We start from the raw sequence: 26,247 nt of genomic DNA, 5'->3' as shown, positions 1-26,247 counted from the left end.
TCTCTCCACGTCAGTATAGTCCTAAAGAGTTAAAATTTTCCAGCCTTCGACTGAACAATATTACAAGATTTTTTCAGAGGGAAATTTTATTTTTTACAAATTTTTCCACTAAAAAAAATGCTTATTTTAAAAGATATCCAAAATCCCCTCTGGAAAAGTCTTGGTAATTCATTTATCAATAAAATAAAACCATAAATTTGAATGTAGCTCAATCCGTTATTCAGATTTGACGCTGAAAAGATGGGAAATTTGGGGCATTTTTAGATGTAGAATACCAACAAACCAACAGAAAATGACAGAAAACTTGCAATATATATATTTTTCCTCATATTTATGCCAGTAATCTACTGCAAAAGTTTCAAATTGATATCTGTAGATTTTAATAAATGTCCCTATTCACCTCGCCTTAAATAAAAATACAATAAAACTTCATAATAATGGCTACTTATTATTAATATTGTTAAGCACACAAGTCCTTAAAAAATGTTTTGCAATGTAATGTAATGTAATTGCAAATATAATCGCATGAACATCTCTATGTCACAATAAATGGTCGAATGGTCATTTTGGCCAGTGACAGTGGGTAAGACAGACAATGCAATGGACAGTAGCATACTTTATCCTACTTAGTTTCATTAGGCTTGTGTGTTGTGTGACAAATAAAGCATTCTATTCTATTCTATTCTATTCTATACTTAGAGGTATGCCAATAGACAGTGTATTTTTTCTTTAAATGCTCCCTTGAGCAGACTACCTGACACATCTAACATAGCAACAGCGCAGTCTGACCACTGGAGCCCTCTCTGACAGCTGCCATATGAACTGACATTAGTGTTTGAAGTATCTATTGGCTGGCAAAGTAATCAATTCCGGAAGTGGAACCGCCCATTGCCCCGTCGCTCCATGGCCGCTCCACAGAAAGAGCCTTTGAAGTCAGCATGGGCGGTACCTGGAAAATTATGCCATGTGGTGTTGAGGAGCGATGCTCTCCTTGGGCAGCTCCACAACGACGACGCCCATTTTTAAAGGACTCGCTCTGTGATTGGCTACGATGGCCACCCAGATTCACCGTATGCGCGTTCACATTTATACTATTCACAACTGCACTTACGCCAACAGCGTGAACTTTCTCCATTCAAATGCATTTCTCGTCGTGATGCTTTAGGCTACTGGCGTAACGGACGTGCGTAGCGACAAAGAGCAAGCCCGAAACCTATGGGGAAGGAATAAAAAAAGAAATTCAGTAGCGTCACACTCTGAGCTAAAACATCATCATTTTCTGGACGATCCACCTGTCCCGGGTCTAAGCGGTACTTTTGCAGCAGGCGATTGAGGACGGAGTCATTGAGGGTCGTTGAGGAAGACCGTGCAGCTGCGGGTTTTCCGTTGGACGCTCTGTAGGCTCTGTAGCGAGGAGCCGCCATGGCCGTCGGATCAGCGAGCCTCCATATCGGGATATGAAGAGGAGCTGCATGTGGCTCAGAGTGCCGAGAGAAGGCCACATACACCGGGTAGCCACTGGAACCGCACTTTGACCACATTTTCTGGGAATTCTCCTTTCTTTTTTTGTGAATCACTGCCCGAACTGAGGAGAAATTTGACTGATCGGTGGGCTACTGGGAGAGGCCAGATTCATGACTATTTTAGTTGGAGACCTGTCTTCAAAGGCCTATTGAAAGCTAATTGGGAATATAACAAGTGTAAACGATGCTCTGACTGACTGTCTGTGGGGATACGTTTATTGTGTGAAAGTAGGACCGAGGAAAAAAGCCAGACTGTAGTTTTCTGTCGGGCATCTTTGGTGTATTACATATATTTTCATTCACAGTCATCCCTTTTGGATGAGAAGGTTTGCCAAAAGACCTGTCCTGCCATTTAACAAGTTATAGTCTCCAAGACGAGAGCGTCATCGGGATTGGATCATGTCGGGTCGGCCCAGGACCACATCCTTCGCAGAGAGCTGCAAACCAGTGCCGCAGCCCTCGGCTTTTGGCAGCATGAAAGTCAGCAGTAAGTAAACGTGTAATCCTATAGTAGCTTTGTTCAGACAGCAGAGCCACACATCCTGGCAGCTTGCCTGTCGCCCACTGTGCTGTAAACGCTTTATTTTTTATATCTGTCTATGTATCAGTCACTGGCTGAGATTTACCAGGGCTCAGTGGCGAATTGTAGGCTGTGCAGTGCTAGCAGGCCGCATCGGGCTGGGCCGAGCTGGGCTGGGCCAAGGCAAGGTACTACTCAAGTTCAGCATTACCCAGGGTCGTCCAGTTAAACCTGGATAGATCATACAGCAGAATAACTACATAATGTGTCTCCAGCAGTATGTAATACAGTTACAGCTGGTCTATTACGCAACTGTGAAGTGGAAGGTGCGCCCATGGTTGACTCGGGCGAAACTGACGTGGTCCCGGAGAGAGCGGTGTGTCACAGATCCCGCTGCCTGAGCAGAGGTGAAACGAGACGACTGGGCGTACTGTGAGACACTATCCTCCGTATTAGGGAGGCGACTGCAGATGCTGTGTGTGCCATGCTGACTAGGCCGATACCTGCTCACAGCAGCTTAGCTTTCTGCTTTTCTTCAGTCTTCTCTTAATGGGCAAGGAAAGCCTTACAACATAGAAATGTATTGGTCAAAGCATAATCCTTGGTTGAAAAGTACTATATATTAGTGCTGCACCAAATAGAATTGTAGTTTAACTGTATTTCCCACAGTTTAACATAATTTGCTATGTCCCTGAGCAATGGCAGGTGTTTCATTCAGAAGGCTCACAGTGTTGTAGCCTGCAGTTTATGTCTGTCTCAATATTATCACATGAGAGGCTAATTTTATCCAGTCTAGAGACAGAGTGAACACAATCAAGAGGAACGACACTCTGACAATAAAAGTCTAATGACGATGCTAGACAGGGATATATTTTTACAGATGCCAATATTTCATTACATTGCATTGCACCAGTTCTGTAATATCAATGATTTGCAGCCCTTGCTAAAAACCTGTTTGCAGACATCTAAAGATATCATTTGTTGCACACGTCACTTGTAATGGCGCTTTTAATAATTTATTTTGTAATAATGTACTGTAATATAACTTGGTTCGTGTTTGGATATTTTTTTTAACCCGCAAACTGTCTGCAAGACACTTCTTTGTGTCTGATATGTGTTCATTGTTTCCACAATGTATTCTGTCAGGTGGTCCACACTTGGACTGGGTAGGAGATAAGGCATGTGCTCTTTTGGTTTTTGTTAAAGATCTTCTGTTGAGAAAATTCTGCTTGTAAAATTGCCTCCAACCAGCTAAAAGGCTATTACTGTTTCAACTGATATGAATTAGTTTGGACTGAATAACCCTAACCCTATTATTAGCACATTGGAAGTTGCCTTTAGTTTGTTTTTTGATCACGTTGTCAACTTCAAGCCACAGTGGTGAACCTAGATGTCCTTACCTCTTTTAAGCAGGACACATTATACATGACCACTAACCAGTCAGATGTAGGTTTTGTGGATGAAGCAGCTGGCCAAAAACAATGACCGTCTTGTTTAGCATTTCAAAGCCACAGCGTCCCCTCTCTCCTGCTTTGCTACCTCTTCCATACACTCACATTTTGCAAGTGATTATGGCTTGAACAAAGTGATGTAATTATAGTCTTTGATTTCAATACAATCCAAACATAAGAAGTAGACCAGAGGGCCATCGGAGTCACTCAGGGTTTGAAAGCAGGTGGCACTTTCAGGGAAAAAGATGAAGATGATCAATGTCTGGGTGGTTTGTTTGGTGATTCATTGACGGCTGCTGTGCGTTCTGAAGTCATTTCAAAACTAAGTCTCCAAAGTGGATTCAGGTTGAGAGGGATGCCTTAAAAGCAAAACCAAAGTCTGCTTCTGTGTCAAATAGGGGTGGGATCTTCTCACAATTTGACACCAGACACACAATACATGGCTCACAATAGGCCGATACTGGGACAATCAATATATAGCACATAATCACCTCCGCACCATTTTTAATGAAGCCTCTTTAACAAAGTTACTTTGTAGAGTACATGGTTCCACTTTTTCATGAATAAGTAAATAAATGATACTTGACTTGCTCACTAAAAATTCACTTATTGGTGTCAGTTACAGATCTTTTAATTGACATACATTTAAATGCCCAAGAAACCACCGGTCTGGATCTAAAGGGAATAAATTAACCACAAGTTAATCTTATTTATAATTATAAAGACTATTCACCTTATTCCGGAGGCTCGCGTGGGCGCAGCCATGAATTGTGCCCGCCCCTTTTCTCCTATGTGTTAACATGGGACACATAAAATCAGTCACTACACGAAAACAAAGCCGTTTTCAGGCCGCACAGAGAAACGGTGCAGAGTTGACATGTCGGTGCAAATGACCATTTTACACAAATCAATCGACCAAACATCAGATTTGAGCGGAGAATATTTTCCCTCATTCTCCGTTAAAATGAACGGGTTTCGCGCTCGACCGGAAGTGTCTGGACAACGGAAGTGCCGAGACAAAGCAAAAAGTGGCTAAAGTGGGTGGGGCGGAATAAGGTGAATAGGTATTGTGGCATTCTGATACTTGAAAATGCTTATCATCTCATCCCTAACGGTGATGTTCTAGTGATGTAGAGTTATCTCTGTAGGACAGCACTTCTGATGAGCTCAGCTCATCCATGTAGAAATACAGTATGCGAGGTACTATGCGGAACAACATCCTGTATGTCGGCATTACTGAAGTTGGGTGGGCTCTATGTTCAAAAGTTGCAAACTAGCAAGACTGGTTTGGCTTCTGTGCCATGGTCATTGTGGACCGTACTGATGCCCACAGCAGAATCCCCTATAAAATATCTCAACATCATATTTCCTACTTTATACCTTATATTGGTGTCCAAGGAAACAAAGGGAAAGTGTGTTGGCCCTCAGTAAAATGTGACACTCTGAAAATATTGTTTTTGTTGCTTACTTTGCTGCAGTGTTGGTGTGGTCCGCTATGGTGCTTGGTGTCTTTACCATCTTGAGATGCTTGATCTCGTTTGATCTCAAAAGCTTAACACATTTGGGCTTGGTTACCAGATTGGGTGAGTGGCTTTGAGACTGGGTGAATGGATACTGATTGGTTGTTCGTGATTGGACGGCCTCGCTTTTTCCCAGGGCAGCTGTGGCTACAGGTAATGGAGAGCGAATTCAAAATGCAAAAGAGCTGTATTATTTCTATTTAGTTTTTCCGACTTATTTTTTAAACTAAAGCTAGCTCCCACTGATACCAGCACTCAGTATTCTACCACATACTTAGTAATTTATAACCCTTTAGATTCAAATAAACACCATGGTATGTTTGACCTCTCAACACAAACCCGGGCCCTGAAACACATCACTTGGTGAGCAGCATCATTGTCTTGTACTGCCATCGCGGTTATAATTGACACCAGTTGTACCAATTGTTTCAATGTTTCATTCGTGCTCTGGCCATATTCAGTGAACTAGCCTGGTGACCTCAATAGACCGTTGATGCCTGAGGCTAAAATTTGTTTTGACTCAGCTATACAGAGTTTCACTAGATAACCAAATGGAGCTGGGGGATTATAAAAGCTGTGATACTGTGCAGCAAAGTGTGTCTCTCTGCCTTAAGAGATTGCTCACTAATTACTGGGTCATTCTTTTTTCAAGGAAAATCTGACTCATACATTTTATTCTATAGGACAACTTAGGGTGATGGGGGTGAAGAATGGGGGAGAGGCATTCAACAAATTGTTGGAGCTGGGACTTGAACCCACAGCATTGCCATATGTGGCAGAACACTGCGCAGAACCTTATTAGCATGTGTGGGATCGGAGTAGTACTAGTAGTGGTTGTGGTGTCTGCATGTGCACAGACTTTTCTCACGGTTTGAGGAAGCGCAGAGGCGTTGTAGAAATGGCCCTTCTGGAATATGTAGGCAGAGTTGCTCTCTCTCTTTACGCACACTCTCGGTCTATTTCTGTCACTGCTGGATCCCGCTGCAGTCTCGCTTTCTAGACTTAAGTCCTGGAGAGCAAGGGTTCAATTGTCAATTTTATTTAGGCTATTGCCATATAGAAGGCACATGCACTGGGAAGAAATGACTAGAAGCAGACCTTCTCAACGAGCCAGATATTTGGTGTGTCACTATGGGCCAAACTGATCCACACAGTTTTAGTTGTAAGCGAAACCAGAGCGCCCACATAAATGGGCTGATATGCATGAGACCCCTGCACATGGGCCCTCAAGGATTCCCGGACCCTGGCTTGAGAATTGTGGCGCTTACGGGAGTAATGGCCATTGTGAGGCGGTGGTAAAGCTACAGTGTGGGAGACTACGTCCTGTCCACTTCCAGGGATCAGATCGATTTACTTTCAAATGGAAATGTCCCCAGACTGCCCCAACCTGCACCATACCCACCCCCCCTCCCTTTTGGTATGTCCACCATGCCGGGGACAGGTGAAAGCTGGCAGTAATATTCCCCCTGTGGGCTGGTGGGGGTTGGTGTGCAGATGAGGTCCCTCTTAGCTGGACATTTTGGAGTTAATTTTGTCACACTGTGGAGCCAGCACATGTTGGGCACATGTGACTGACTTTTGCTTACTTGTCCTTTTAACTGCCTGCTAATGTGAACTTTGGCTTCACTCGCACCATGGAGACACAAGGGCAATGCAATCTGTGCTAGAGTGTTTAGAGCATTAAACTGCCGATATAATCTAAAGCTTTAAGAGGGTTTAACATGTAGAAGACAGGAATGTGAGTCTCCTCTCATAATCATCTTGGTTTTTACTATTCGCTTTGGACTTGTTCTTGCCAATTGAAGCTTGTTGTATTTCTATATAAATTCTTCTATATAAACCTTTGCAAGATGGGGCCGAATTTGTTTGTTTTCTAAATTTAAAGCCATTTTGTAATGTGTTTTTTTTCCCTAGGGGACAAAGATGGCAGTAAAGTAACAACAGTGGTGGCGACCCCAGGCCAAGGTCCCGATCGGCCACAGGAAGTGAGCTACACAGACACCAAAGTCATCGGCAACGGCTCCTTTGGGGTGGTCTACCAGGCCAAGTTGTGCGACTCCGGAGAGCTGGTGGCCATCAAGAAAGTCTTACAAGACAAGAGGTTTAAGGTAAAAATGTCAAAATGTTGTTTTATTGAATGATTTTGCATTATTTCAAAGTACAAGGAAAGAATTTGCATTAATCAGGGTGTCTGCAGTGTCTTGAAAAGAAGTATTAAAAGTTGATATAAGAAAAATGGTCAAATGAAGACCCTTCATAAGTATTTAATCAAAGATGCTGTGAGTTTTTAAAGGAGGTCTTAAAAAGTCTTAAAAAGGTATTAAATTTGACTTAGGGGTTTCTGCAGATACCCTGTTAATATTTGTTATGCTTCATACCCTGGCAATGACATGTCAATGATTATTTTATAGTGGCCCAAAAGTCATGCTAAATTAAATAGTTTTTTCTTTGAGAAAGTCTTGAGCATAAACTCTTAATAAATGCAATCATTTCTGTTGTTTCTGTTCTGTTTGTGAAATTGGCAAATCTCGATGTATAAAAAATCTGTTAAAACAAGTACCCACTCTCGTGATTTGTTATACATTTAGCTGTTGACATAGTCTGCTGTTGAGGATGTGACTAGCTGAGAAACGATGACTGGCAGTCTTTCACAAGAACAGCGAGATCAGAGCAGCTGAAGGGGAAAAAAAAGTGTACGCAAAGGAAATGTTTTACTGAGAGCCTATGCCTCTTCTGCAGTCTGAAGTCCGTCTAAAAGTATAGTATCTTCTCTTCAGTCCATTTAAGCGGTGTTAAACATGAGCTTTGATCAGCCATCGCAGTGCTAATGCCATATTTCCTGCCTGGCTGTGCCCCAGGGAACCCTCCCCTTGTGCTTTGAATAGATTTGACTGATGGTGTCTGCTTCGTCACTGGGGCCACATTGTCTGCCGTGCCTTGCTTTGTACAGCTCCTGCTGCTTGCTCTTCTCACACAGAAAGGGTTCGAGATGGCCAGACGTTCTGCACAGCTGTTAATCCAGCCTTTGCACTGTGCCAGGCCACCTACGGGCAACAACTTAGTGGAGAGGAAATATAGGAGATCGCTCTTTAATATTAGTTAATAGTCGGCGCAATTAGCAAATTAGCAAAACTACAGAGTCAAAAATGTAAATTCCATCCACTTTGTTGTACTTTTCAAGTTTAGCAGGGTCAACAAAATACCTCTGTGGCATGGTTTTTAACCTTTCCAGCCTAGTTTTACGCCAGGTGCTCGTCTTTCCTCTCTCGAATGAGGAAGATAAATGCTGTCACTAAATGTGGGAGGTGATGGTGATGGTGATGGTGATGGTGGGGGGTCATCAATTAGCCAGGCCATCTGTCACTACAAGTCAAACAGTTTGCAGTTGCACTCTTTCAGGGCCTGGGCTTGCATGTGTGGCCATCATGAAGTAATTTTGTTAAGGCAGCGGTTAGCATGTGGTCAGCTACAAGCAGGTAGTCAGCTGAACATCACACAGTCTTTTTATTTTTATTTTTTGATGTTTAGAATGTTCTTTCTAAGCCTTCTGAGCTCAGCTTCTTATGCCCAGCTAAGTCTCCTCACATGACGGCTACACTCCTACACGGCTGTGTACCCCATGACACCTGCGCTTTTTTCACTTGTTTTCCTATTTTCTTTTCTTGGCGCCTTATTTTGCTATTTTTGCGCTCACTTGTGAAGAGGATGTTCAAGTCCGACATGTGCTAGCAGTTTATTTTCACACAAGAGTCAAATGGGGTGGTCATGTGCAGAGGCGTCGCAGTGGAGCTGCTTAATGTGTTAGACAATATCTATGGGCTTATGCCATTCTCTCATGCCTTGTGGGATAGTGCCCTTCTCCTTCTATGAGGGATCACCTGACAGCCTCTAGGTCCGCTGTCTTTAATACCTCTTTTGACACAATTGACAAAGAGGATATCATAAAGTTTCAGGAATCTTTGAGAGGTAATCAGACAGCATTGATGGTTCTTTGACATTGGATTGTGCACATGCTACTACAAGACTGAACAAGTCTATTGTTTATTATTATATCAAATAAACTACAGTAGCCCCTCCCTCTGTTGTAGTGAAGTAGGACAGAAGTGCATTTTTTCTAGAAATGTACCCTTTAAAATAAACTTTTTCATATGCTAGCAAATCTCATAACAGTGAAACTGGCCCATAACCACCTTAAGCACACACTGTTGGCTAATCTTCCAGCTACTTGTGATTTAAGACGTGGAGATGGGTACCGGCACTGCACTGCGGTGCTCCACTGCCCCTGACAGGTGGCCCTTAGATATTATCGAAGGGCCAAATGCAGGGCACAAATATAGGGACAGGAAGAAGTCTACATACAGTACGTATAGTAACACCTATCTATTTTCAGATTGTATCCAAAACGGTAACTTGTGTAGGTGGTGTTCTGCTGTACATCCAGAGTGAGGTAGAGGCAGCGTCTCTCACTCTGTCACTGTACTGTAATCTGTAAAACATTTATTACATTTGAAAAAAAATAATGAAGCCTTTAACTCTTGAGCCTCTGATTGACAGGCTCTGGTTTCAGCTGTACTGGAATTATTAAGTGCAGCAATTATTACCCATTATGCTTTCCTTTTAAGCTTTTTTTTTTTTTTTTTTGGAGAACACACCCCCTTGATAGAACCGTTTTTTATAAAATCCAGGAAAGAAAATATGCTTTTCACTATTTTAACCGATAATAATCATTGGAGGTAATCAACCGTTTAGTAGTAGTTTCATAACTAGAGGTACTGTGGCCTAATATAGTATTGTCATTAATGCATGTCATGGCTGAAATGCTGTCTACCTCCGATCCATCTACAGGTTCACTGGTCTCATGTTGAAATGTTGACAATGTATGCTGTAACTTCATTTGTGCTGTTGCATTGTGCGCCTGATTCCAAGTACAATTAAAGAACAGATGCCCATTTTCTATTTTATTGAACAACTATGCTCCCCTCGCACGGCTGACAGTGGCGTGTCTGTCCAGTGTGTGTCCTTTCTATGGCTGAATCCTTACTAAGTTGTTTTTGTTTTGTTCAGAATCGCGAGCTGCAGATCATGAGGAAATTGGACCACTGCAATATCGTCCGCCTTCGCTACTTCTTCTACTCCAGTGGAGACAAGGTCAGTATGCTCAGTCTGTTCATCCTGCATTGTTTCTTTATTTAAATAGGAAAAACTCAAGACTTTACTATGCAATACCAAAAAGAAGAGGCGACAACAGTAGCCTGAACAATGACACAGATTGGGCCAAATGGTTTCATTTTACGATATTAGGCCTAAAACTTTACTTATTTTTTATATATTTATTTTTTGTGCGTGAGGGTGGGTAAATGGCAATTTGATTTTATCTGTAAAGCACTTTGGGGGTCATTCAACAAGTGTTTGCTCATGTGCAAAAGTGGATAAGCAGCAGAGTCATTTGCTTTTTTTAGTCACACAGCATTTTCTCATATAGATATCAGATTTAGGGCAATTTAGCTGCTTTTCAGAGCGCTCCGTCACCACTGTTTTCACTAAAATAAAATCATAATACAAAAGGGTGCAGTTTTATTGATGAAAATCTATATCGTTCATATCTTTCTTTTGCGATATTGATATCTTGAATGTTCATATCTCAGTATATCTTTCAGCCCTAGTGCAAAATAGACAGGAAATGTGCAAATTAAAGGTATCTTGTTGACAATGAATAAAAAAGCTTGAAATGTGCAAAAAAAGTATTTAACAATTAAAGTAAAATTAGAGCGGACTATAAAATGTAAGCAAAGTTTACAGTCCTAGTGCCAGAGGTTGATAAAGTGACGCTGATACGGAGATTATTGCACATAGTTTTGCATCGAGGTTATTGCGCATGAGTTACTTTAAAGTAGTGTTGTACAATCTGACAGCAGTGGGGATGAAGGACCTGCAGTAGCGCTCCTTCTTGCACTGAGGGTGTCTCAGTTTTCCTCTGAAAGAGCTGCTCAGCTCCTTTACAGTCCCGTGCAGTGGGTGAGAGGTGTTGTCTCCATGATGGTGAGCTTGGCTAATACCCTCCTTGGGGATGAAAACTCCATGAGTTATTATAAATCGAGGCCTGAGTCCAGCGGCCCTTAAAGGCTCTACCAGTTAAAGACTTGAAAATTATGCTGACTCTAATTTCAGTTGACAATTTAGAAAATCTTAGAAAAATGTCATTTGCATAATAATTTGGAACGCAGTGTACTTCTCCTCTGCACAGTGTAGCCCCTTTTGTCTTGATCTGGAGGATGTCGCACAGGTATTGCTCTAAGAAGAGTCACTAACACACTTCTTCTGCCATGACATGTGTTGAACTTCATTGGTGTCAAGGGGCTTGACGGGTTAGCAACAGTAACTAAGTCCATTATGGAGAGAGTTCACATCTTTAACTGCGACAAATACTCGTGACTGGACTCGAATTCATGTGCATCACGCATGATCAGCGGAGATTCCCTGGAGACCCTCTGTCGTTCAGGTGACAAACTGGCCCTGGTCCCGGCGTCAGATTTAGCGGCACATGAGCCTGGCACAGCTCTTTCAGGACTGTACCCATGACTCTGCGGATGGGAATGCCGCTCATATATCCAGGTCAAGGAAAAGTATGGGACTGTTGTACGAAGGACGAGGGGGAGGGTGTGCTGGGCGATGGGTAAACGCATTTGAGGGTTAATTTTAGACCCTCCCCTTCACTAGCTCGGCCTCTGCCATGATTGACCTCTGGAAGTCAGCTGTGGTTTAGTGACACAGTGACAGCGGTGACTCTGCACATGGGAAGTCCCTCACTCCACCCATGTACCACGCACTCATTAGTGATTTATGGCCAAGACTCTTAAGTGCTTTCAATTGTTTGTTGTAGGCTGGTAAGTTGTCTGCATCACTAAGCAGCTGCTCCTGCGCCCACAGACAGCTTCGGACAACTTTGTTTATAGTGACTAGCATTGGGGTGTTACTTGGTATAAGATTTACCACACAGAGTAACGAGCCAACATCCTTAAAGGTCTGTTTCTGTTCCGTCATTAGATCTTTCGCCAGCATTTTCAGCTGCAATAAGCGTGTCAGGTGGAGGTATAAATATCTGCTCAAATCAATCTCCCGTTTACTACTTTTTGTATTGACTGTTTGAGCATCCGAGTACCCTCTCTGCAACTAATAATGGAGTCTTGTGGATGGAATCTGCTCGTAGCTGTAGCTGCTATAGCGTAGCCCTCTTCAAACATGTTCTGAAATGCATGTGATTATTTCAGTCTTACCTCACATGAGCTGAACAAAAAGAATTTCAAATCTTAATTTTTAGAATTATTTTTTTTTGTTCCCATTCTTTCAGCCCCACACCTCAATTTTATAGAAGTCAGTTGTTGTCTATAAATTTGTTGATAGTAGTTGATTGAGGTGCATCAAGGTTGTTTCCAAGTGTGTGTGTAGGCACGTGTAGGTGGTTGTGCACTGACAAGAGGGAACCTGCTGCTTCTGAACCAGGACAAACGCTGTTATCTGCATGTGCCCAGGTATTTTCTTATGTAACCACTGCTGTGTGCCATTCTCCACTCACGCAGCGGGCCTCTTCTTTTGCCCTTTAACCACTTGTATAATACCGTTGAAACAGGACGCAGGGCTCAGTGTGGGCAGCCAAATAACAGTTTGACTTGTGTCGAACAAGATTTCGCTGACCCCTGTTCCCCAGACACCACCGTATGCATTTGTGCAGAAATATTTGTGGAGATAGCCTGGACTCCAAAGTCAAGATGTGAAGTATCGCTCAGAAGTATTTATTACTTCCTTTAAGGACAAAAAAAAATCCTGTTGAACTTTGCCAGAGATATCTGACCACTGCTTTAGCTTCATGTCACTGCTTGGCTTTTTGTGTGCTCTGTTGTGCCTTGGAAAAAAATGACCAGATGACGCTTGCTTCTCTACGTACTAATTGTTGTACAATGAGCAAACGCTTGGTAGAGGAACCCCAAAATATGTTATTTTGAAACAATAGATGACATTTTCATATATTTATGCCATACACCAAGACAATATATGCAGCTAAAGGGAAGAAAAGATAAATATAACCTTTTAATAAAGTTGGTCACCTAATGGAATGGCAGTGGGCTCAAAAATTGGTTGTTTGTTCCCACCTCTGACTACAATGGAAGACCCCTCCAGTGCTTCCATTGGCCCTCATTCATCAAACTTGCGTACTGCGAAATCAGAGCGTATGTGAGGTGTATGAAAAATTACCGCCTGTATTGGCATTCATCAATCTGTACGTGGGCGTATGGTACGCTCAAATCCTACGCCAGGTCAGGAGTTGGTGGACAGTTTACACCAATTTTGACTGATCACTAGACCACACTGGAAAACAGTTTTTAACAGCATGGATTCCCCACTTGCTAGGCGACAGCGTTAATGCTGTATTCTGCGCTCGCGAGTGGTCAAATATAACCTTCAATGTAAACCCCACAAGCACATTTTTTTGTGGCACAAACAATTGACATATTTTTTGAATAAATGATGAGGGGCCAGGTTCACAGGGGGATTCGTAAGCACCCGCTTTGAGGTCTGCTGTCTGCATGCTCTCCTCTCGGTTTGGGGAGCCTCCCAGAGGAAAGTTCTGCTCAGGCTGAGAAGGTTCGCTGGTGCAGATCAGGGTCCAGACTCTGGTCTGTCTGCAGCGCTTTATCCATGCTCTATGCCTTGCCCCCCCCACCCATGGGTGAGGCGTCCTGATACATTAATGGTTTTGGCCGTTTCATTCATGACACTGGTTTTCCGGTGCATTTATCAGCGGCTCGTTTGTACAGCAGAATTGGAGCAGTACACAGAGGTTCATAAATACCACGTGCCCTCTAGCGTATATCACAAATACACCAACATATACACTATTTCTGTGCAATGTAGATAAATGAGGGTCTTTATCTGTACTTGATGTTTGAATAATGGATAAATTGCTGGCCTTAAGCCCTGGGCTATAACATAACATTTTAACATGCATGTTTGCTCATTACCTTTTGTACTGTGTCCATTGTTCTAACCAAACAACAGTATTATTGTTTAAACACTGTGATCTAATGGACTGTTGAAAAAGCAAATTATGAATTTCCTGGTTTTCTTTCCTGGTGTCGTTGTTGAAAATGACAAAAAGTTGACCTGGCATCATCCATGTTCAAGTTGGCAATATGTGACACATTTCTCTATTTTTTGTATTAATTTCCCATCGACTGTTTGCAAGTACTACTCAATGAGTGCAATGTGTAAAAGCTGTGGTCATTGTTCCGTCGAAATTGTCACTAATCACCACTCCAGTTGTTCAGCAATTTTCTCAATTATTTAACTCCATGTGCACAAAGAGCCAATCAGATCCCAGCTCAGCTAACCATCTGGGGACAAGCCAAGGAAGTGGCTTTGTAGTGAGGCAGGAAGTGAGTCATTGCTGTTGCTAGGCTAAATATAGCTTTGGTGCTAGCAGGAGGCGGAGCGCGCGCTTTACTTGTCACAAATGTTATCAATGAAAAGGGAAGGGCCTCACTTTGGAAAGATGGAGGGTCAGACAGGGCTGTTAAGTGATTGCAAAGACTGATGAAGTGCAAGAATAAAAGCAAAGTGTCTGACAAAACACCTCCTGGTCTTGATTTGTACCAATGGAGAGACGGGACATCCAGGAAACGAGGTGTAATCAATTTATTGTAGCGAAAGAAAAATCATGCTTAGTTTTAGAAATTATAAAAAAAAGCGTTGTTGACCAGATCCTGAGAATTTGTTGGAAAAGGGACTTCCTCATCCGTCATTCATTCAGTCGTCTTTGGGTCAGTGTGCTTGAGCCACCCACTATCCTGGTTCAAATCCCACCCAGCCCGGAAGTGTGGAAATGATATCACTGTCTGCAACCTCTGCTGCTACCAGGGCCTTTCGGACGCCGTCATGTGCGTTTCCTGCCCTTAGGGAAGAGCAACACAATTGATTCCCAGTTTGTCTAAGAAAACTGCATGACACACCGCCTGTAAAAAGCTTTTCTCAGAAGCAAAGGAAGAAAGTAACAAAGGAGAAACGGAAGGAGTGTAGAGTTGAAAATCCTTTTATTGACTGCTATTTTAGATACTTGAACTCAATACTAATACTATATTCGTGTCGTTTTTCTACAGAAAGATGAAGTCTACCTGAATCTGGTCCTAGACTATGTTCCCGAGACTGTCTACAGAGTGGCCAGACACTACAGCCGAGCCAAACAGACCCTCCCTATGGTTTATGTCAAGGTATGGACTACTATCTGCATTATTTTTGTGTACCTCAAAACTAATCATAACGACATTGACTAAAGGAAAGAAAGTATGACGTTAGCAATCCAACATCTGCTAGTAAAACGTTCTATATTGGAAATGTACTGGAGTAGTTGTTTCCATACGTCAGCGATCTAATAAAAAACCCTGCCCTAACCTGTGTGTGTGTGTTCCTGTGTGCAGTTGTATATGTACCAGCTGTTTAGGAGCCTGGCCTACATCCACTCGTTTGGGATCTGCCATCGGGACATCAAACCCCAAAATCTACTGCTCGACCCAGAGACCGCTGTGCTCAAACTCTGCGACTTTGGCAGGTGAGACACATTGATCAAGTTTACTCCAAATAGGAATGCAGCTTGGTGTATTGAATTGTAAAGGTATGTGACATAAAACACAGGGTAATCACAGTAAGAAGTGGCAGTAAAGGTAGTGGCGCCTATCCCAGTCGTTTAAGTTGTGCAAGTCTGAAAGGAGGGGTAGGGTCTTATAACTTCTTCCTACTCCCTTTGAGCAGCACTAATACTTCTTATGTTGTGATTAAATTTGTAAATTATATGTATACTCTAACTTTATGCATAAACTAAACTAACCCAGGAATGCCGCGGGGCAATCTTTGGGCCTGAGGCGAAATTACCCTGATCATACAACAGCTTAATTCAACAAGCGCATCACAAGGGCGTCTCTCTCTCTAGTCAGAAGCAAGAGTAGTACTAGTAGCAACAGTAGTACTAGTAGAAGTAGTACTAGTAGAAGTAACAGTAGTACTAGTAGAAGTAACAGGCACAGTAATACTAGGAGCAGTAGGTCGTAGTAGTGACAGTACTTGTACTTGTAGTTGTAGAAGTGCCAGCACTAGAAGTAGTGGCAATAGTTGTATTAATAACAGCTTAAGTAAACGAGAAGTTGTATTTTGTGTGCAGTGCTAAACAGCTGGTCCGTGGCGAGCCCAACGTGTCGTACATCTGCTCCCGCTACTACCGGGCGCCCGAGCTCATCTTTGGTGCCACTGACTACACTTCAAGCATAGGTACGCTGACTCGGCAGACACATCATTGATCAACTCACTTTACTGTGCTGTGTCTGTTCTTTGTGTGATGGTGATTTTTTTACACAGACGTCTGGTCGGCTGGTTGTGTGCTGGCAGAGCTGTTGCTAGGGCAACCAATCTTTCCCGGTGACAGCGGCGTGGATCAGTTGGTGGAAATTATAAAGGTACAACTGAACATAATTGATAAATATAAATATTCCATAAGAATCTAATGTTTTAAGTTTTCATGCGTGTGTTGACTGAGACATTTCCTTTGTCTGTGTCTCCAGGTTCTGGGCACTCCAACTCGAGAGCAGATCCGCGAAATGAACCCCAATTATACAGAGTTCAAGTTTCCCCAGATCAAGGCACATCCATGGACTAAGGTGGGTCAAAAAGTATGCACCCTTTTAATACTACCAGTTCTACTGTTTTTCTGTGTTATTATTACTATAGTAAACTGCTTATTTACTGTTATTGACTTTTTGAATTATGCAGTTTGTTGTCACATTTTGCTAATGCGGTGCTGTGTTGTGGTCAGGTGTTTCGGCCTCGGACACCGCCAGAGGCCATAGCGCTGTGCTCACGGCTGCTGGAGTACACGCCCACAGCCCGCCTTACCCCCCTCGAGGCCTGTGCACACTCTTTCTTTGATGAGCTGCGTGACCCCAATGTCAAACTGCCCAATGGGAGAGAGAAGCCGTCCCTCTTCAACTTCACCACTCAAGGTACAAACTCCACCACATGGACACAAATCATAAAACAAGCAATGGATTCCCCTTCTGATTATTTGTGAGATATTCATTTGTCGTTTATCACAAAGAATGCCTTCAAAATTGGCTATAGTGTACAAATCCCATCTTATTATGTCAGGTCTGGATATGGTTAGATCTGATGTAACTGTTGACCTACTGTTAAAGTGGTTATGCCCCTCACCCATCATGCCCTCTTCAGTGTCATGAGTTCGTGCCCCAGCTCTGACGGTTTATTTGAATGTCTTTCCCCACACTTCACCCTTTACTGCTATTCTGTTCAATCTGATGTAAAGACTGTGGACCTAAAACCATATTCTAAACAAAACTTACACATTTTTGTCATTTGAGAAAAACAAGTGCAGTTTTGAATTGCAATAGAAGCTCTAGTCTTTAAGCTTTAGTTTAAATCGGAATGTTTGCTTTTTGTTTTTGGTTAATTTTTAGAGTTGTCCAGTAATCCCTCATTGGCTTCCATACTCATCCCTGCTCACGCCCGCAGTCAGGCTGCAGCCTCTACTCCCACCAATGCCTCTGCTACCACAGGTACACAGTTGGCTCTGTTTAGATTCATTTTAGACCTCCTAAAAGAAGAATTCAGCTTCTCCTTTTAGCCGACAGCCATCGTCTGGTGTCTAATGCAGTGCTTTTGTGTCCATAGATGGAAGCGGCACAGAGCGAGGACCCACCACCACCACCACAGCCTCTGCTTCAGCCTCCAACTCCACCTCCTGAGGCTCTCCATCGCCCCGGGCCAGGGGGTGACAGTAGCCGAACCTAGCCAAGACAGTCCTGGGGTCAGCAGCTAGCCGACAGCCACAAACCAAACACCCCTCTTCCTCACCCAGACTCTTCATCCTCCCGTCAAGTCTCTTTGCCCTGTCGGTGGAAAGCAGTGGGCCAGAGATGTAACGTAATCCCAGCGCTAGCCTGCTAATGTTCTTAAGAGGACAATCTATAGAAACAAGCTCAAAACCTTCGGCCCGCTCTTACAGTGTTGAATTTTTATGCATCCTCCTCCTCTGACCTCTGCGCCCCCCCTGTCCCCTGGCCGCCCTGCCCCACCCCTCTCGGTCCCCCCTGTAGTGCATGGCCTGAGAACGGTTAGGACCACTCTCAATCTCCGCAGCCAGTTCCCACAGACAGAAGGCATGAGGCACGCGTTTCACACCCATCCCAGCAGCCACCACCCGGATGCATGACACGCTGATGAGACGCAGCCCACGCGGGGGTCACATTTGGACAGGTTACTTCTTTGTTTTTGCCTGGGGGTTGTTTTTAAATGGTCGGCGGACCGTTTTTATTTTATTATGTTTTGTATTACCCAGGCAGTCGGATTGCGATGGATGTGACTTGTACCTGGTCCTGTGTGCTTGTATATTATATACATACAATACAAAAACATGCTTACACAGTTTATATATTACTTTTCCTTATGTACAAAAGGTATATATAGATATATGTATATTAACTACAATGGTTCAGAAATCATTTATGGTGAGCTTCTATCTGGCAGAGCAGCAGCAATATTTGCGGCTGCGTAAAGAAAATGGAAGTAGAAGAAATGGAAGTGTTTTCTTTGGCTGGAGTGCAGTCTGGCTCTCACTTTCCCTGTTTGTTTTATGGCTATAGATGGTTTTAGGGCATTGCTCTATGTCCCTGTTTGTACCTACTCTTTTAGGTGTTTCTGTGACAGTGCATCTTCCCTCTTCTTTCTGTTTGTCTTCAAAGATTTTTTTTTTTTTACAGGAGTCTTTGACAGTTCTTTTGTTGGCAAGAGTGACGCCATGCCTTGCGTGTTGTAACCACTGACTAAAATGTTAGTCTATCCTCCGCACATCGAGCCACATGGTACCGTCTGTCTACGCGTCTTATTTACAAAGATACTGCATTAAAAAAAGAAAAAAAGAAAATCTGAATTTGTATATACAGTATAAATGCTCCTCACCAAAAGTCTGACTTGTATGTTTTTTATGTTATTTTTAATGTTGTGTTCGAAGTTTGTATATATGCAGACCCATGTACTGTTGATGAGCAAAAACAAAGACGACAAAGATTAGGGAACGGGGGGGGGAGAAAAAAGATGAAAAACAGAATCAGGGCAAAACTGATGTTTATGGATACTGTAGATGATGACGAGCTTTATCCAGCCATATGTTCAATCTTACCTGTACAGTACAGTAGAAACCGCTGTATTATTAAGAACTAGTCATGTATAGTGTATCTATAGTTTGGAGTGCCTTTGCTTTCATACACCTTCGCCTTGTTCACCCACGTCCCCCACTCGTACTGTGACTCTCCCTTTGGTGCTGTTGAATGTCCCACCTTCCTCAAAAATACTTCGACAAAGCACTGTTGCACCTAATTTTGTGGCCCCTTTTTTTCCCAAATGTCCTTCCCCTTTGGTCATTGCACACTAAATGTAACATACGGACATTGTTAATTACTGTATAAGGAGGCTATCCTTAGTTGAAGATAAACTGGTGTTTATTTTAACAGATGTTTTATCTCGGACACGTGCACAATGTAAACTACGGCCCTGGTGCAGAGTCCAGGGCATGAAGTTGCCAAGTGGGTGTTGCGTTTTTTTCTTCGATGGCAACAGGGTTTTTTAAAGATCTCATTTACTATATATATACAGTAGGTTCTGTATTACTCAGTGTTGGTTCCGTTACCAAAGCCAAACTATGACATAGTCGTGATGAGCCATCCTCAGAGGCAATAATGTATTCAGTTGTTTCTTGTTGTGTCTGCATATACCCGGGGGGATTCAGTAGCACCTAAAGGGGTCAGTCATGTAGCCTTTCTCTCGTTAAAACTGCTTGCTGTAATTTTTGCATTCATGAAACGTGCTGCTATCCTCCAGCAGAAAGTTGACCACTTCTCTCTTCGCTCTAATAATAATCGCCACAATGGTTACCCAAAAAGAAGAAACAAGAGGATATAAGCTGGTAACATATGCCTGACGAAAGTGCAGCATATGTTTTAATATTGCTAACTGGGTTTATATGAGAAAAGAAAACCAGAGAAAAAGATACAACTATCCTGTATACCAGTACTACTACTTGAATGCCTCTGTTTGTGACTGAAATGTTCATTTCTATTTTCTTTTCTTTTGTTCTGTGAAGGTATGCTAAATGTGCGCCTCTGTAAATATTCCCTCTGCGTGCTCTGAGGAATAGTTCCCTGGTACTGTAATTTGCATTAAATAAAGAGTAGGATAGCCTGGACATGAGCACACTGTGTCTGCTTCATCATTTCATCAGGATTGTTGCACTCTGGAGCGAAATGGCCACTAAGGGGCAGCCTCAATCCTCATGTGCATCAAATATACGTTTGTGTACAAAATCTATGCATGCACATTCGGCTCTCAAGATTTTACACAACTTTCAGAAAAAGTATTGTACATATGTATCAGAGCAGCAATTTATTTACATTCATACACATTACATTTATATCATCCTATTACAACACCCTGAGGTAACATTAGCTTATTTTTAATTCCAAAAAACAATGAAACAATGTATAACATTTACAGTACTACACTAATTATTACACGTATTATGTTTATGACTTTGCATTTACAATTGGCAGTTTGGTTCCATGTTTCTTCACTATTGTGTTGTGATTGAAGAGTACTACAGTATTAAGTTAATTAAAAGGATTTCTCACGTGTCTTTACTGATCACCTCCTTTATGAGAGGAGAGATGTCGTCAGGCTGAATGTCCTGTATCTGCAGAACCTGTTTGCTGTACTCCTCTGTCATTGTCCTAAGCTCGGTCAAACAGGACAGCACTCTGGGGTAGAGCAGGCTGCACACGATAGTCTGCATTACTAATGGTGTTACTCTTTACCACAGCCAAAACGTGTGACTCTTACTGTTTCTCTGGACCGCTTCTTTTACTGTCGATGTAGGTTTTAAGGACGAGCGCGAGGCTTTCGTGCTGTTGGTCGATCAAACGGTGCTGCTGAACTCCTGATCGATCTGAAACATGAGGAAGTTCACTTGGCTTAAATATCTATGTGTGTGCATCGCAAAACAAAGACCGTGGAACTGATTACAAGCTCTGTCCTTGTGATGAATTACCACTCTGCCTGACAACAAAAATAAATCAACACAAAAAAAGGATACAAGCTCTGATACTTTGTGGGTCTGACTATTGCTTTGATTACAGCACGCATTCACTGTGGCATTGTTTCAATAAGCTTCTGCATTGTAAAAAGATCCATTGTTGCATTAATTGTTCACCAAGAGGGAGAGTGTGACCACTGTGCAAAGCCTTCTCCAGCACATCCCAAAGACTCTCAATGGGGTTGAGATCTGTACTCTGCGGTGGCCCATTCATGTGTGAAAATGATGTTTAATGCTCCCTGAACCACTCTTTCACAATGTGAGCCTGATGAGTCCTCACATTGTCATCTTGGAAAATGCCCGTTCCATCAGGGAAGAAGAAATCCCTTGATGGAATAACATTCAGGATGTTCAGGTAGTTAAATCCAGGTGGTGACTTTTTTATTTTGTTTTTCTTTCACAGTTAATGTACAGTACACTAAACCAGTGGTTCTCAACCTGGGGTTCGCATGATCATTTCAGAGGAGTGTTAGCTTTTTGAGAGGTATATTTTCTAAGTATTTCAAATGTAAAATAAACCCTGTGTGGGTTGTTGCTACACTGCAAAAAGTAACCTACTAAAAACAAGGGAAGAAAAATCTTAAAATAAGACAATGGGGTAAGCATTATTTTCTTGCTAAGAATTCTTATTTCTAGATTATTTTTCTTATCATAAAACAAGAAAATGGAATAATTTAAGGAAAACATGAAAAAAATTGTGGGATATTTTACTTAAATGTTGCTTGATTTAAGTAAAATGTTCTAAATTATACATATTTTTGAGCAAAATGTTCTTAATAAATACTATCTCCATGATGTGGAGCCAGGCTGATGGTCAGAATCACCTGGCTGGAGGATTCACCTATTGCACATGTTTTTAGTGGTAGGGGAAATGTGCGCAGACACGGGGAGAACATGCAAACTCCACACAGAAGGAATTGAACCCAGGACCTTCGAGCTGTGAAGCTGAGGCTCTGACCGCTGTGCCACCGTGTCGCCCACTTTAAAGAATGGAATGTATTATCTATCTGTGAGAATCAGTTGTTACAGGAAAAAATAGCACGTTTTTAGTAAATTTATCTGAAGAAGAAATGGCTAGATTTTATTTCCTAAAATAAGATTTTTTTTTTGCTAGGCAAGACATTATTACTTTTTGGGGAAAAAATAAGAACTTATTTCTTAAAGTAAGACAATTTTTTACTTGCTTAGAATCCACTTTTTGCAGTGTACAGGCTGTGATTCCGGGGGTCGCAACAAAACCACACTTTTAAGTGACAACTAAACAAAGGTATTGAGTGAATTACCAGGGGAAAACAGGGAGATGCCTTGGATGAGCACATACTCCTCTTCTTGAAGACCCAGATTCCGAAGCGTGTGGTGAAATTTCCAGACTGGCTCAACCAAAACTGACTGGAAACCAGCTACAAGACAAATGAGGGCACAAATGAGTCGTTGAAGAAAACAGCCTCACAGACGCTCATACCTTTTTAATATAATAGATCCATGCCTTTGCCACACATGAAATCAGCAAAGACTTGACATTACATTACATTTTGTTTTGTTTAGCTTAATTCAAACCGGTTTTCCCACATTCTTACTGTTCCTGCCATGAGATGTGAGAATGTCTGTAGGACAACAGTAATCAGATACTGAGAGGCTTTGTTCAAATTTAACTCAAATGCAAATACTGCCTCATAGTTGTGTAAGCCCTCAGTCTTCCAGGAGTTTTCCATCACAGCAAGCGTTTTCAAAAATGTACATGTACCGCTTGACTGACAATCTTAGCGTTTAAGGAAAAACGGGATAGACACTGTACAAAATTGAAAGGGGCAACAATCGATCTTGTACTTAATATATTGTTGTGGACGGCTCGAAACATGTTCAATTCCAAATAATTTACTGTAGATCAGAAAACTCTTCCCACAAAGTAAACTTGAATGTACTTTGTATATATATTATCTCCTAGTTATGCAAGTCTGTCAGTAGTCTCACCTCGCATGACATCATCTTTGTAGTAGGAATTTGGGCCACATTCCCAAATACTAGTTTTGGCATTGAACACCATGTTGAGGCGTAGTTGCATAATTTCAAACATGGCTCCTTTTAGAAGTGTTATCTGGTCCTCAATGGTTAAAGATCTGTAAGAGAACTTGCCTTTTAAAGCTATGTGTGCGGTTAAGCGAGACGATGAGAGCGAGCGGCTCACCTGAAAGCCTGCAGACTTTTGGAGAATCTGATGATGTCGTGGATCATGTACGTGCCGAGGTCCGAGAAGTGTGGGAGCGCTGTAAATACTGTGCGTCTCCTTTCGGTCTGATCTTCGTCAAAGTAAAAGAAGGATGGACTGGGAGAGGAGGATGGAAAGAATAAGCAGGCGTCATATGATGTGACCCCCGCGGGTGCACATAGGTCCATGCTGTGGCTATGCAGAGGGTCATAGGCCTCGTTCACAAACTGGTCCAAGTCAATGGGAGAAGCTATTGTTTTGTCCATTGGCTAAAGAAACAAAAGTGTGCCAGATAAGATAGGATACATAATAAAAAACAAATATAAGTATGTGACTATATAACATCAACCACGTACATACCCTGAAGTCCTTGAAATGAGAAAAATCAAATGTTTTGCGATGAGCTGTGAGCAGCTCCTCAATCATTTTCTCCTGTTGAGCCGAGAGCTGCATCAAAGTGTCTCGTAATCTACGTTTCCTGATTTTGATCCTCCTCTTTTGCACTTCCTCCTCGGACATGACCACTGCACAAACACAGCATCTGACCTCACTTTGACTCAACACACCAGTCCCCAAATGACTCTTTTATATAGATCTTCAATAGACTCATAACATTAATGGCACTCACTCTCTTTGCGCATCCCAATGGCCTGGCACTTTCGAAAGCGGCATGCCTGACACGACCGGCGATTGTTCTTGGTTATGATGCATTTGTTAAGAAATGGACACTGAAGTGGACTCGACCTCTTTATGGCACGTCTGTATCCATAAGACAATATGCAATAAAACAAACATTACATGGTTAAAATCTTGTACACTAAGCATGGCAAACAATATTTCACAGCAAGCAAACAATGTATCACTTTCCCTATGTGAGCTACTTTAGCAAAATAAGAATTGCAGAGAGAAATGCTTTGAGGATACTTCAATAACTGTGGGAGAAGTCACATTCACTATCTCAAAGGAATAGGCCTTAGGAGCACTTCGACGTCTGCGCAGTAAAGTCCAAGTGCTCCTAAGGTGTTATTACGCCTTACAATATAGTACCCCTTTTTATCCACTTAGAAAATCGACATGTTTAATTTTGTGTAACTATACTTCGATTGTGTAAACGCTCGCGTAACCGTATTTAAATAACTTCACTCTCGTTTGGAAAGAAAGAGAGGCTAAATGCTAACAACATGTTTGTTTGTTGTTTTTGCGTGACTGAGCACATGGGTAACGACCAGACGGGTACGCATCAACTTGTCTAAGCTCAGGTAAGAACATATCTAAGTATGGAAAAACGGTGGCCTGTTCCTTTAACGTTGGAGTTTGTGATCTGTAACAGTGGCTCAGATGGTTGAGTATGTCCTCCTTTAAAGGACTAGGCCACCGTTTTTACATACTGAGATATGTTCTTACCTCAGCTTTGACGAGTTCTTTAGGACCTGTCTGATCTTTACCTGTGCCTTCAATCACGTAAACACAGCGCAGACGGCGTTAGCATTTAGCCTCTCCCTCTCTCCTCTATAGCTCCAAAACAGGTCAAGATAGAAACTACGAAGCTCTTCCACGTTTTCCCTATTTAAATATGGTTACGTGAAGTGTTCCACTACAAAGTATAATTACACAAAATTAAACAATGTGGATTTTCTAAGCGGATAAAAGGGGGGACTATATTGTAAGGCGTAATAATACCAGGAGTAGTTTGGCATCCGCACAGTAAAGTGAAGATTACTGCGCGGATTTCGAACAACTCCTAATTTTGTGTAATTATACTTTGTAGTGGAACACTTCACGTAACCATATTTAAATAGGGAAAACGTGGAAGAGCTTGGTAGCTTCTATCTTGACCTGTTTTGGAGCTATAGTGGAGAGAGGGAGAGGCTAAATGCTAACGCCGTCTGCGCTGTGTTTACGTGATTGAAGGCACGGGTGAAGACCAGACAGGTCCTAAAGAACTCGTCAAAGCTAAGGTAAGAACATATCTCAGTATGTAAAAACGGTGGCCTATTCCTTTAATAGGAGGGATGGCAGTTCTTACCGTTGGGTTGTGTGTGTGTGCTACCAACAGCCTCCCTTCCAACTAACACCAAACATTTTGTGGTCGTGTCTAATGTCGCAATCGCTCCATTACCTTTCTATTACAATCATTTACTTTTAGTTGAAAAAATAATGGTGACCTATGCACATCCTAACCTGAAGAAACCCTTGCAGCCCTCACAGGTCAGAGCGTTGAAGTGATAGCCTTTGGCCAGGTCTCCACACACGCCACAGAACTTCAGCTCTTCATCGTCCGTCTGCTCCTCCTCTTCATCATCTTCAATGGTAAAATCTTGGCAGAATCGTTGTAGTTGTGTGTTGATAAAACTCATCTCACTCTGCAGCGGCCTTGAAATAATCAGTGAATGAAATGTATGTTTTTTCTGAAAAAGACATGATAGAGAGATGAGAGATGAGTTTGATCTTGGTAGCATTTTACATGAAGGTCAAGGTAATTACAGCGTACTTACTGAGCGAGACAGTTAAACCTACAGGTAAACTTTGTACTACTCACTTTCACAGTAAGGTCATAGTTCAATCAAGCATTATTGTACTCACTCAAGTCTAGATCCAGCACCGCTGCCTCTTATCACAGAATCACTGAAGAGTTATTTCTCTCTTCAAGTGCACTGCAGAGTTTCCCTGTTGGACGTTTTCCTATTACAGTTCTTTGAGTTTTGCTGGTGCGCACACGCGTAGGCCGGTGTGACCAAGAGTTTGTTTCAACAACTACAGCCTGCATGTGGGCGGGGCTTCGTATCAGTACCTCCCACGAGGTTAATGTTCAGTCTGAGCTGTCTGAGA

General features: G+C 42.3%; 2 protein-coding genes across 4 annotated transcripts; one reads left to right on the top strand and one right to left on the bottom strand.

The window, feature by feature from the left end:
* The first annotated feature begins 1,184 nt into the window (after positions 1-1,184).
* On the top strand, positions 1,185-19,150 carry gsk3ba (glycogen synthase kinase 3 beta-a). Of its 3 annotated transcripts, none has more exons than XM_079563017.1 (11): positions 1,185-2,010; positions 6,929-7,122; positions 10,079-10,162; positions 15,166-15,276; positions 15,484-15,614; positions 16,221-16,327; positions 16,415-16,512; positions 16,618-16,713; positions 16,869-17,055; positions 17,527-17,625; positions 17,741-19,150. In XM_079563017.1, exons 1-11 carry the CDS (start codon positions 1,923-1,925, stop codon positions 17,812-17,814), a joined length of 1,269 nt encoding a protein of 422 aa, XP_079419143.1. In that variant the 5' UTR covers positions 1,185-1,922; the 3' UTR covers positions 17,815-19,150. The 3 variants fall into 3 exon arrangements, with proteins under 3 accessions (XP_079419143.1, XP_079419142.1, XP_079419144.1); XM_079563016.1 differs by having other exon boundaries at positions 16,618-16,725; XM_079563018.1 differs by lacking the exon at positions 17,527-17,625 and having other exon boundaries at positions 16,618-16,725.
* A 1,458-nt stretch (positions 19,151-20,608) lies between these two features.
* nr1i2 (nuclear receptor subfamily 1, group I, member 2) lies at positions 20,609-26,233 on the bottom strand. Its single transcript, XM_079563019.1, has 9 exons — positions 26,002-26,233; positions 25,600-25,791; positions 24,047-24,177; positions 23,779-23,942; positions 23,398-23,687; positions 23,184-23,329; positions 22,496-22,612; positions 20,960-21,065; positions 20,609-20,892 (listed from the first exon to the last, which is right to left on the bottom strand). The coding sequence occupies exons 2-9, from the start codon at positions 25,773-25,775 to the stop codon at positions 20,748-20,750; spliced, it is 1,275 nt and encodes a 424-aa protein (XP_079419145.1). The 5' UTR covers positions 25,776-25,791; positions 26,002-26,233; the 3' UTR covers positions 20,609-20,747.
* Positions 26,234-26,247: the final 14 nt, after the last annotated feature.

This window comes from Gobius niger, assembly GCF_951799975.1.
Source record: "Gobius niger genome assembly, chromosome: 9".
Taxonomy (NCBI): domain Eukaryota; kingdom Metazoa; phylum Chordata; class Actinopteri; order Gobiiformes; family Gobiidae; genus Gobius; species Gobius niger.
This window is presented reverse-complemented; position numbering and strand designations above follow the sequence as displayed.